Here is a 13,703-nt window from a genome sequence, read left to right on the forward strand (position 1 = left end):
AACAAAATGGTGTGACAGTAGTTCCAATTCAAGTAGTAGCACAGACGTTCAGTGGCATCAGAAAAATTCATAAAGACAAAAAAGGAATAAATTACACTTACATTTTGTCTACTTTGTCCTATCTCAGGTTCTGGAGAAGCATCATATAATAGAAATGGATTCATCTGTGCATATGAAAATCACCTGAAACACACAGTCTTAACATCAGACTTTAAGTTGTCCAGCAGGAAGAGTTATGAACCTGATCCAGTTGCAAACTACACCTTATTACTTACAGCATCAAGTACTTTGGGCCCTCAGCTGTCATTTTCCAGTGATATTGTTTCTGAAAAGACAAATAACATGAATATCAATAACGTCAAAATGGAAGGGCAGTTGCAAGTGGCATCTGTCTTCGCAAGAAGCATTTACACTCTGTCAAGCACATACAATGAAAAGAGGCGGATTTTAGAAGGAAAATCAAATCTGAAGTTGGATTCTTCTTACCTTCAGGTTACCAATCAGATGTCTGGCAGATACAGTGATGGTTCATTTTCCATTACCTCAGTTTCTGATGTACAAAGCGGACTGTTAAAGAACACAGCTTCACTGAAGTGTGAAAACAGCCAGCTGAAAATTTCATCTGAAACCAGTGGGAGGTATCTACATATTGCAGGTGTCAATAAGCTTGAAATAATTTTGTCAAAGAAGATGGCAGGACTTCGATATGAGTCCCAAGCCAGTTACAAGCAAATCCAGTATTATGCCTTGTATGCGGGTTCTCTCAACTCCCAGGATCTTGTTTTCAACACTGATGTGTCCCTGACTGATCAAAGGAATAGAGCTGCACATAAGTCATCACTCAATGTCAATCGGTATGGTCTCGCCAGCAGCGCAACCACAAACGTGCAGTTTAGTCCACTGGCAATGCAGAGTGAAATGAATGCCAAGCTTGACACTGCTGGAGGCTCCATGTCACTGTCCTCTTCTGGGCGCTATGGTAAAAACAATGCAAAATTCAGTCTAGGTGGGAGAGTGAGCCTGACAGAAATAACGCTGGGAAGTGAATATCAGAGTACAGTTCTGGGTGTGGACAACAAACATGTTTTAAACTTCAGAGTTAATAAAGAAGGACTCAAGTTTTCCAATAATTTGCAAGGATCATTCAAAGAGATGAAGTTGGAGTACACAAATGACTTGAATATTCCTGGCTTATCCTTAACATTTTCTTCAAAGTTAGACAACAGCTTCAGCTTTGACAAGTTCCATAAGCATGTTTTTGACCTACAACTGCAGCCTAGCTCACTTACAGCTAAACTGACCAATAATCTTAAATACACTGCGACAGAAGTTTCCAACAAAGCAGAACTGCTTCTCGAGCCTCTGAAGATGAACTTGGGTGGCAATGTCAGAGGAGCCCACGGAGCAGATGAAATAAGGCACACTTACACCCTTACATGTGCTGGTCTAACTGCAGACTTGAAAACAGATACAGTGGCAAATGTTCAAGGTGCAGCAGTGAGTCACAGAGTTAATCTGGATGTGGCAGGACTTTCTTCCTCAGTTACTATGAACACAAACTGTGATTCCAAATCTCTCCGTTTTAGCAATGCTCTGCGTTCCACTATGGCCCCATTTGCTGTCACTGCTGACATGCACACCAATGCTAATGGAAAGCTGGTTGCTATGGGTGAGCACACAGGAGACCTGTACAGCAAATTCCTGTTTAAGGCAGAGCCTCTTGCTTTCACTTTCTCCCATGATTACAGAGGATCTACCAGCCATACCTTGATGACTAGAGGAAGATACACTACACTGCTTGACAACAAAGTTCATATGCTTTTTACTCCATCAGAACAGTCAAGTGCTTGGAAATTGAAAAGTCAGCTAAACAATAATGTATACACACAAGATCTCAGTGCTTACAATGACGCAGAAAAGATCGGTGTGGAACTTAGTGGAAGAGCTTTAGCAGATCTTTCTGTAATGGACACATCAGTCATACTACCATTAACATCTCAAGAAGTTAATGTAATTGATGTATTGGGCCTCAGGGGCAGCATATCAGAGCCTCAAGAATTCAGCATCTCTGGCTTTGTGAAGTATGACAAAAATAAAGATATGCATGTTATTAATCTACCATTCTTGGAAAATTTGCCAGTTTACTTTGAAAAACTCAGAGGCACCATGCTGTCCACACTGCAGGCCATACAAAGTTACCTGAAGAACATCAACGTAGAACAACATTTGAGAAAATACAAGGCAACTTTGGATAAACTCCCACAGGACATTAATGATTACATGGACAAATTGGATATGAAAGGCAGAGTTAGCAGAATGAAAAATAATTTGGTTGCTTTCACAAAGGACTACAGAATAACATCTGATGATATCCAAATCATGCTGGAAAAAGCTATGGAACACCTTCAAGAAATGCTGCAGGTCTATCTGATAGAAATTGAGCAATACTTGAAAGACGTTTATGAGCAGTATGACATTAAAACACTTATTGTACAGCTTCTTGATCAAATAGTTGAAAAAATGACAGCTCTAGATAACAAATATAAGGTAAGAGAAACTGTAATCAACATCATTGAAAAATTACGGGTTTTTTTCCGGCAATATGATCCTAACAAAATCGGAAGCAGCACTTTGGCTTGGATCAAAAATGTAGATGATCAGTACAGGATTACAGCTAGGATACAGGAAAACCTAGAACAACTCAAGATTAAGATTCAGAATATTGATGTCAGAAGCATTGCAGAAAATTTGAAACGGCAGATTAAAAGATTTGATACTAAAGAATTTTTAGAAAAATTTAAGCGTTCCTTGCCAATCGAAAAAATTAATGAAATTCTTGAACAAATCAAAGACTTTATTCTAAATTGGATAGAGGAATATGAAGTATCTGAGAAGATCAGTGCTTTCCGAGGTCATGTGCACAAACTGATTGTAAAATATGAAATTGATAAGCAGATATATTTTTTAATTGACAGAATGATAGAAGTGCTTAACAAGTACAGAATAAAAGAAACTGTTGAGAAACTGACCATCTACCTTCAAAATATTGATGTGAAGTCATGCTTTGATAAAGTTGTTGCTTTTGTTGATGATGCTGTCAAGAAAGTGCAAACCATTGATTATGAAAAGATGATAAAGGAAGTCAACAAGTTCCTTGACACAGTTATTAAACAGCTCCAGGCTTTCGACTATAACCAGTTTGTTGATGACATAAATAACAAAATCCGAGAAGTGACCCAGAAAATAAACGAGGATCTCAGAAATCTAGAACTTCCACAGAAAGCAGAAGCACTGAAACAGTATATAAGAGATTTTAGAGCTGTGATTTCAAAATACGTGGAACAACTAAGGGACACCAAGCTTGCTGCAATAATTAACTGGTTCAGGGACCTTATAAACTCAACAACGTTTGCTAATCTGAAAGCCAAGGTAAATGAACATCTGGAAGACCTGCGAGAGAGGATTTCTGAAATGGATATTTCCCAGGAATTGCAGTGGTGCCTTCAGAAGATAAGCCAGTTCTACAATTCTGTTGTCGTATACATATCTGACCAATGGAACATAGCTTTTAAAAAAATTGCTGCCTTGGCTGAAACGTATGATCTGAAAAATTGGGCTGAAAATTTAAACCACTTTGTTGAAACAGGATTTATAGTCCCTAAGATGACGACTGCTATATTCACTATACCTCCCTTTGAGGTTAGTCTCCGAAGTCTTCGGGAAGCAACATTTCGAACACCAGACTTCGTTGTTCCATTGACTGATCTGTATATCCCATCCTGTGAAATTAATATTAAGAAACTAATGGATATGAAAATCCCAATGAAATTTACTATCCCAGATTTTAAAATTCTAAATGCCTTTGAAGTTCCTTCCTTTACAATTGATTTGGTTGAGATTAAGCTTCTGATTGTGAGAACAATAGACAAACTAATGTCAGGTGAATTTCAGTTACCTGCTATTGATTTCTATTTCAAAGATCTGAAGATGAGTGATATGCCTTTTTCTGACATTTCTTTCCCAGAAATACAAATGCCGCAGTTTCAAATACCAGAATTGTTGATTCCTAAACTAAATCTAAACGAACTCCAGATTCCTAGCATGAAGATACCAGAGTTTCAGCTTCCACGTATCCCACATTCTGTGACTGTCCCTACATTTGGCAAATTGTCTGGAGCTTTCAGAGTCACCTCTCCATTCTTTACACTGTCCACACAAGCTGAGCTTCGTAATACTACAACATCAGCAAACAGTCCAGAATTTGTGACCTCCATTTCAGCTCAAACAACGTCCAAATTAGATTTCCTTGTTTTCAGTGTTATTGCAGATTCACATCTCTTAGCTCCTGACATGAAGCAACTGAACTTTAAAAATGCCATGAAAGTCAACCATAGGTTCCTTAAAGTTGATCATACAAATTCAGTGGTATTTTTAGGGACTTCAGTATTAGGTGAAGCTGAAACTAGAGCAAACTTACATGCCAAGAAAAATTCCATAGAACTCCAGAATAATTTAATGGTCAAGCTGCAAAGAAAAATTTGGATGCAGAGTGAAACGGCATATTCCCACAGACTGAATATTCCACAAGCTGATTTCTCCAGCCAGGCTGATCTGTTCAATAACATGACAACCGAGGTAGAAGCTGGACACATAACATTTACTTCTACTGGTAAAGGAAACTGGAAGTGGGTTTCACCTAATTTCTCCGATGAAGGCACTCATGATTCCCATGCTACTTTCAAGGTTGAGGGCCCCATTATTATATTTTCTGCCAACAACAGAATAAATGATAAGCACCTGAGAGTCAGCCAAGCTATGAGATATGAATGTGGTTTGCTAAATTATGCAACACTTCAGATTCAGTCTGAAATCGAGTCACTGCGTGTGGGACGTAGCATTCTGAATGTGAAAGGCACAGGACAGCTTGGAGGAATGAAAGTAGAATTAACAGGCTCTCACAGTGCTCGGCTCCATGGACGGATTACTGGAACTGTAAATAATGAGCTTTCCTTCTTGGCACACCCTTTTGAAATTCGCCTTTTAACAAACAATGATGGAAATGTGAAAATCAGCTTCCCAATGAAACTGACTGGCAAAATTGACTTCCTGAATAACTACATGTTGGCCCTCAGTTCCTCTGTTCAGCAGGTCAGCTGGCAAGCTACTGGCAGGTTCAATCAGTATAGATATTCCCATAACATGTCTGCTGGCAACAATGATGACAGAATTGAAGCTCATGTTGAAATGAATGGTGATGCCAACCTGGACTTCCTACATATTCCTCTAACCATTCCTCAAATTCAGATTCCCTACACTGGAATTAAAACTCCACAGTTAAAAGATTATTCATTGTGGGAAGATGTAGGCCTGAAGGAATTACTGAAGACAACAAGACAATCCTTTGATTTCAATTTGAATGCTCAGTATGAGAAAAACAAAGATATGCATGTAATCACACTTCCTTTAGCAACAGTGCATGAAGTACTTAATAAAAACATCATTTTGTTCAACAAGCATTTTGAGAAAGGAAGAAACGCTGCTTTAGATCTTCTCACAAAGTCATATAATGAAGCCAAAACAAAATTTGACAAATACAAAATAGAAATGTCACTGAACAAACTACCACAGACTTTCAGGATTCCAGGCTACACCATTCCAATTGTGAATATTGAAGTTTCTCCTTTCACTGCTGAGATGCCAGCCTTTGGTTACACACTTCCTAAAGAAATAAGCACAAGAGGATTCACAGTCCCATTTATTGGCTTTTCAGTTCCATCTTACACACTAGTCTTGCCTTCCCTGGAGCTTCCAGTCCTTCATGTCCCACAGGAACTACGCACTTTAAAGCTTCCGAGGTTCAGAATTAACAGCCCAGCAATCTCAGTTCCTGCCATGGGTAACATTACTTATGACTTTTCATTTAAATCCAGTGTGATCACTTTAACTGCAAATGCTGGGCTGTTTAATCAGTCAGATGTTGTTGGGCATCTCAGTGTCTCGTCCTCTTCTGTCATTGATGCACTGCAATTTAAGCTGGACGGTTCAACAAGTTTGACAAGAAAAAGAGGGTTGAAGCTGGCCACAGCATTGTCCCTGAGTAATAACAAATATCTAGGAGGAAATCATGACAGCACTATTAGTCTCTCAAAGAGGATCATGGAAGCTTCAGTGGCAACAAATATAGAAATGGATACACCAATTTTAAAAATTAATTTCAGCCAAGAACTTTCTGGAAATACAAAATCTAAACCCACTCTTTCCTCAGGAATAAAATTAATATATGATTTCAATGCTGCTAAATATGGCACCAGTGCTAAGGGAGAAATTGCTCACAAATTTGCTTTAGAGAGCCTTACATATTACATATCAGTAGAAACTTCTACAACTGGGGATATTGATGGAGTATCTTACACTGGAAATGCATTTTCTGGAAGCTTAGACCATGAGGCAAATGCCTATCTGAATGCTAATGGGGCTCGGTCATCTCTTAAGTTCAAAGCCCACTCTAAAGCAGATGGACTCTGGAACAATGAAATCAAAGAAATTCTTGCAGTTGAAGCATCTACCCGTCGTGTTTATGCAGTCTGGGAGCACAATGGGAAGAACTATGCACGGTATACACCTCTTTTCACAACAACTGGAGCTCAGAGATGCAAAGCAACCTTAGAGCTGGCTCCTTGGGAAGTATCAGCAGATCTTCAGATTCAAGCCACTCAGCCAAATTCTTTCCTGGACACAGCATCAGTTAATCAGGTTGTTGTAGTGAAAATCAGTCCTGCAAACCAGAAAGTTGGCTGGAGGGGTGATGGCCAAATTCAGTCATTATCTCTCAGTCATGATATGCACATATCAAATGAAAAATCAAAGGCAAAATTTGATATTTCTGGATCTTTGGAAGCATACATGGACTTTCTCAGAAACATAAAGTGTCCAGTTTCTGAGAAGAGCTTATGGGATATCTTGAAGTTGGATGTCACTACCAGAGCTGACAGGAAACAGTACTTGAATGGCTCGGTATCCCTCGTGTACACAAAGAGTGAGGATGGGTACTTTTTCCCCATACCTGTGGATAAGCTGACCGATGGCTTCACTGTCACTATTCCTGAGTTACACATAAAGGCTCCAAGCCCTGTTCTCAACACTCCAGAGTTCAGCCTTCCATTCACCACTCTCCAGGTCCCAGCATACACCATTGACTTGCGCAACATAAAAATTCCACAGACTCTAAGCACAATGCCATTTGACGTCCAGTTACCCACACTGCCAAGACTAAGATTCCCCAAAGTAGATGTAGGAGCCAATTATATTACATTAGAAGAATACAAAATGCCATTTTTTGAGGTAACAATACCTGAATACCAAATAACTGTGTCTCAATTCACTCTTCCAAAGAGTATTTCACTGGGCAGTTTCCACGTAGATCTGGATGAAGTAGCTAATAAGATTGCAGATTTTGAACTGCCTACAATTACAATTCCTGAACAGAAAATTGAGATTCCCCCTCTCAAAATATCCTTGCCTGCTGGAATTTACATCCCATCATTTGGTGCCTTGACTGGATCTTTCAAAGTTGCTTCCCCTTTGTACAATGTCACCTGGAAAGCAGACTTGACAAACAAGAAGGACTCTTTTGAACATTCCATTGACTCTACCTGCAGCTCAACGTTGCAATTCCTGGAATATGACCTGAATGGTAAGACATTAAAATTCTATATGCCATTATTTGTGGGAGAAAACTGAATACTGGGCTTTTTGAGATTTATATTATTCTTCCCAGGACTTTGCATATGCAGGTGTTGCCATCTACTCAGTGTTGGCTTTAGGTGATACTTCTTTTAGCAGCAGCATTTTTTTATAAATTATTATCAGAGTCTCAGTCTAATGAATATATATATATATATAATGACATACTGTGAAAAAATGGGAAATATCTCTTTGTGTAGCAGTTTCTTACTTTGAATTGTGAACAACATAACATTCCCCCAGTACTTATATGTAAGGGAGAGAAGGCAGGCTGGCTTTTTAACTGTTTTGGTTGAAATAAGGAAATACCTATCTTTTTCCTTGGGGAGTAAACAGATTTGATTTCAGGTTTTTTTTGCAAACCAGAAAACTGGAGTCCCATATAACACTGAGTTCTAGACACTTTAATTATACTAAAAATATAGATCAGAATAAAATTCTAAACTCAAGAAATCGCGATCCCCACTTATGATCTGCATTAATGCAAAATGTTGTATCCACGTTGAGACAAAATGTGAATTTTTAAATACCCCAGCTGAATAAATATTTTCAAGTATTTTTATTTAGAACATTATGGGCATTCAGTTTCTTGAGGCATAATTTTACATACCAGTGAAACATCCCACAAATGGCTATCTAACATACAACTGGATATGTGTTTTGTACTGTTTGCTAGTAAGTTCTGGTAATACACACATCTGAAATTTTTTTCACAGTTGTTTCAAACTACAAATATGAAGAAGGTGTCTTTGTTATGAAGACCACTGGCAGCTTTTCACATCGTGACATGAGTGCGAACTACCAGGAAGATTTTGTTTTTTCAGGAATTGGGTAAAGATTTGCTCTAACAATATAATTTATAATAGACATAATTGCCAATGATATGTTGTTGCTTTGAACTCTAATGCCCCAGAGGGCTTTGCTGTAATTAATAAGAATCTGTGTAGTTACTGCTGTGTCTTTTTGCCTCTCAGGACAACTTGAAAGTTGTTCCCTAGCAGTGTTTCTAGAACAGCTCTTCTCAGCAGCCCCATTTCAGAACACTGCTGAGATACATACACAGTATTTTATATTCAGAGCAGTTCTAGATCTAACCATCAGTATAGTTGTTTTTCTTTCATTGGATCCCTCTGTCACCACAAGCCATTACAGAGCAATTTTTATTCACATGTGCTAGCACCAGGGATTACAGAGTTGGCCTCCTCACTGCCTGTTTTGATCTGCAAGTATATTGTTGATACATCGATAAGGCAGAATCTGTGAAGTCAAGTACAAATGCAGATAAACTAGTGTCTGTGTTGGTGGGAAAAATTTCAGTCAGCTTGTAGAAAGCTGATAGTGGTACAGCTACAGGGTTTGTTTTGCTGCTCTAATTTAATCAAAATTCTCAACAAAGCTCAATATACTTTTATCTAAACCAGGAAAACTGGAGTGACACGAAGTTTTGAATATATGTCAGGCTGCATTCTGAGAAATGTGGATAGCAAAATCCTGCATTTTCTTTTCATGATACACTCATTGTTTGCATACACATATATAAAATAATAGGTGGTATTGTATTCAGACATGCTGCTTTGGGCTTGTGCATTGTGCATTCCTCATAGCTGTGTACCTCTTGTTGCTGTAGAGCTGCAGAAGACACTGCATCCCTAGATATCATCAGTCCAGCTTTCACAGATGTTCATGTGCGTTACCACGAGAATGAAAATAGGTCATCCTGCTCAATATCCTCACCCTCAGCTGGGACCCTGGGTTATGTCATGGAATGGGAGGATGAAATTCTCACAACTAAAGTTTACTACCAAACTCAGGTAAGCTTGATGTGAACAGTGAAAACCAAAAAGGTTTGGTGTGGTCAGAGGAAAACTTTCCCTTTAAATTTTGTGTTTATGTTGAGATAAAAATTAACCACTAAATAAAAACTATATTATCAGTAATTAAGGTTTATATTTCCTAAATTGGCCTTTCTAGTACTAAAAGTAACACCCATGTTTCAGGCCCTCCACAGTTATGTTTTCCCTCTCCTATGGTCAGGAAGACACATCCACTGAAAGTGAAGTACAAAGTCAGATTTAGATAAACAGCCATCAGGTTTAATATGTAGCCATCAGGCTACTTAGAATTACTACATAAGTGGCCATTATAGTAATCACTGGCAGAGGTCAGACCATCTTGAAGTGCCTTTTTTAATCCATAACTATATTGCCATACATTATGAGAATTAGGAACCTTACTAGATTTGCTAGCAAAAAATGTTCTTATTATTGGCATACCACAAGAATTTCAGAATTAAAATCTTAAATTCCAAAATTATATACTAATTTAGGGATCACAAGCAAGTCATAATTCACTATTTACTACTAAAAAAATGGGGTAATTGTACATGTAAATAGAGTCTCATTTGAGGATTTATTAATTACTCTGAGTAATTCTCCAAATTGTCTTATTAATATCAATTTTTACAAGATGAAATCTTCTAATATTTCCATGTGAAAAAATTGCTTTTTTGCACTTTATTTCAGGAATGAGTAGAAGGCTTATTGTCCCAAGTAACTCAACTGCCTTATGAGACATGATGGTTATTTAATACAAAGAAAATAAAAATTTTATTTGCAGTCAAATTTTTTAAAAGACCAAACTAAGTTATGTTCTGGTCCTGCTGTTGGAGGAAGCTCAAAGTAGTGTGGTACAAGGTCATATATTCCAAAATACCTTTCAAGATGACAGAAAACAGACAGTAAGCAAAAAAACATGAAGAGTGCTTGTCTTAATAGATGATAAAATTAAAGATGCAACAATGAGAATGTTGAAATATGCTCATGGATAATATTGGATTTGTTGTATATACAAGCTACCTTTTTCTTATCCTGTTTTGTACTTTCAGGCTGCTCCTCAGAAGGATGTCGACATATTAGAAAGTGAGATATCCTTGAAGGAACCTAACTGGATTCACATGCAGTTCAACTGGAATGAGGATGCTGCCAAAGACTTGCTGTTGGGTCTGAAAGAAAAAGTGCCTAAAATGACAAATGCCATCTATAGGTATGTTAATCGGTATCATAAGGAGCATATGGGAATGGAAATCAGTGCTGCCACCCTGAAGATGAAGAACATGATGCAGAATAATGCTGATAAAGCATACACATTTGCTGTAAAACAAATAGATGAAATAGATGCTCAGCTTCGCACAGCTGCCAATGAGGCCTCTGGCAAATATCAGGAGTTGAAGTTCAAAGCTAAACGGCTGTATCGAAGAGCAGCAGATCAAGCTGAACTGTTTGACTATCAAAGTATAAAAGCAAAACTTCTGGATGTTACAATTGACATCATAGAAGATTATCATCAGAAAATAAAGCACCTAATTGACTCAGTCATTGAATTCCTGAAAACCACCAAATTCCAGGTCCCTGGGCTGTCTGAAAAGTACAGTGGTGAAGAAATATACATTATGACTACAGAGAGGGTAGCAAAAAATGCTGATTTATGCCTTTCAAAACTTCAGGAGTACTTTGATGCCTTGATTGCAGCTATCAATGAGCTGGAAGTCAGAATTCCTGCTTCTGAAACAATTCTTAGAGGCCGCAATGTACTTGATCAAATTAAAGAAATGCTGAAAGATTTGCAGGACAAAATCAGGCAAACATTTGCTACTCTTCAGGAAGCTGACTTTGCAGGAAGGCTTAAGCAACTGAAACAAGTAGTGCAACAAGTTTTTCAGAAGGTAGAGGAAATGGTTAGAAGCTTGCAATCCAAAAATTTTGAAGACATCAAAGTCCAAACGCTGCAGCTGTACAAAGATGCAATAACTTCAGACTATGCACAGAAACTGAGATCCTTGACAGAAGATGTTAAAAAATACATTTCTCAGTTCAAAGATTTTAGCAAGAAGACATTCCAGGACCTTTCAGAAAAGCTGCACCAGCTGCTGCTCTATGTAAAGTCACTGCGAGAAGAATATTTTGACCCAACTACACTTGGACAGTCAGTGAAATACTATGAGGTGGAAGACAAGGTACTAGGATGGCTGAAGAATGTAATAGATATTCTTGTGGATTGGCACAAAAAGAATGTTGGAGGTCTTGTTGACTTCATTACACGCCTGACAGACCAAGTAAGAGAACTGGTGGAAAACTACAGCCAGGAATATTATGACCTTTTAACTGATGTTGAAGGAAAAGGAAAACAGAAGGTCATGGAACTCTCATCTGCTATTCAAGAAAAAATCCGATATTGGTCTGCAGCTGCTAAGAGGAAAATCGATGAACATAACAAGCAACTCAAAGAAAAACTCCGGGAGATCTATGGGCAGCTTAGTCACTCCCAAGAAAAGCTAATCAGCAAGGCCAAAAGGTTAATAGATCTAACTATAGAAAATTACTCTGCATTCCTGCAATATATCTCAGAGCTTCTTCGATGGTTTGAGCAAAGAACAGCCGAGAGCATAAAGCCATACATAGCTGTTCGTCAAGGAGAGCTTAAAATAAATGTGCCCATGTGACTGGCTGTCCGTTTACCAAATGCCCCAAAACAGTAGAGAGGCACTCAGAAATAAAGTGGAAATCACATGCATACTGATTCAGCAAGGCATTGAGAAAGGCTCCAGGGAAGAAATGCAACAATTCACTGAGGAAGAACTCGTCAGTGAGCAACTGAGTCTTCAGCAGGTTATGGAAAATATACAGCAGCCCATGAAGAACTGAATGTACACACAGAAAAGTAACAAGTTTGTACCACAATGTATTTAAAAAACAGCAATCCGTACACTGAGGCTTCTGGTAGATACTGTTTGAATCTGAATTTGTAAATGAAAATTTAGTAATCTACACTAGGTTATTTTAATAAGCTTAATAAGCCAATAAATGAGTTCTTTATTACATTTTTGTGTCATTTATTACAGCTTCTTTTACTTGGACCACAGTGCTTAATCCAACAGTTTTCAAGGTCAATGGGAAGTCTTTTCTTTTTTATTTCACTATATGTTGGATCAAGACAATAATGTGCAATACATATTGTAAATAGTCACTAAAGCTATGGAATTCATGCAATAAACAGGTTTTAAGATAAAGGTCACATTCATAAGCCAGCTGAAGAAAGACTTGGAAACACATCTAATTCCCAGCATAGAAACACCTTCAGAGATAAGTCTGGGAGAAAAAGAAGAGGAAAAAAACATGAACAATAACATGACTTTTAAAAATGATAAATTCTGGAAATAATGTCAAAAATTGAAAAAGAACATAGAAATTTAACCATATGTAGAAATCCAACCCCTGCAAAACTGCAGATAATAATACCAATGCTCTGTTAAGAAGAATTAATTTATGCCTGTGTCAGTTTCCAGGAAATTATGCCAAGAATTTTAGATGGGTTTCGTTTCAACTGGCTAATTTATGTTTCAGAAGTACAGGGTTTTCTCACCTGTCTCCCCATGATATTTCTTTTTTCACATCAAATTGTCTATCTCACTTATTGTGAGTTAGTTAACTGTGAAAGTTTCACTGGCATAATTGTGTATGATGGGAGTCAATAAGTTTTCCCCTCCTAGGCTGAAGCCTACACCTCATTTAAATGAATTCTCAGTTTAAAGATAAATGTAAAGAATGTTGAAGAAGTCATTCACACAATAGGACTGGTTTTGAGTGGGAAATATATTGACCTACTGTGGTGTATTTTCAACTCTTGGAATACTATATAGATAGTCCTAGAGAAAGGCATGCTTAGGCTGAAATAACATTACCTCTTTGAGAATAAACTGTGACAAACACTGGAAATTTTGTGTACATGTCTGTGTTGATTCAATCAGGTCACTTCTATAATGTGGTTGTTACTTGTTCATTAATGGGAAAACAAAGAGTGTGTTTTCATCCCATGGTATTATGAAGTACATACATCAAACGATGGAGCACCAGGACTTTGACATCCCTATTGATAGACAATCATAGAATCATAGAATCGATTGG

At 37.8% G+C, this 13,703-nt stretch overlaps 1 protein-coding gene across 1 annotated transcript in view; it reads left to right on the forward strand.

The window, feature by feature from the left end:
* APOB (apolipoprotein B) overlaps window positions 1–12,619 on the forward strand; it is a 37,181-nt gene extending 24,562 nt beyond the window's left edge. Inside the window, 5 exon segments of the mRNA XM_071548276.1 lie at window positions 128–7,693; window positions 8,460–8,574; window positions 9,371–9,554; window positions 10,628–12,237; window positions 12,239–12,619. Coding sequence (XP_071404377.1) covers window positions 128–7,693; window positions 8,460–8,574; window positions 9,371–9,554; window positions 10,628–12,237; window positions 12,239–12,443 — 9,680 coding nt within the window. The 3' untranslated portion in view covers window positions 12,444–12,619.
* Window positions 12,620–13,703: the final 1,084 nt, after the last annotated feature.

Source organism: Pithys albifrons, chromosome 2 (assembly GCF_047495875.1).
Source record: "Pithys albifrons albifrons isolate INPA30051 chromosome 2, PitAlb_v1, whole genome shotgun sequence".
Taxonomy (NCBI): domain Eukaryota; kingdom Metazoa; phylum Chordata; class Aves; order Passeriformes; family Thamnophilidae; genus Pithys; species Pithys albifrons.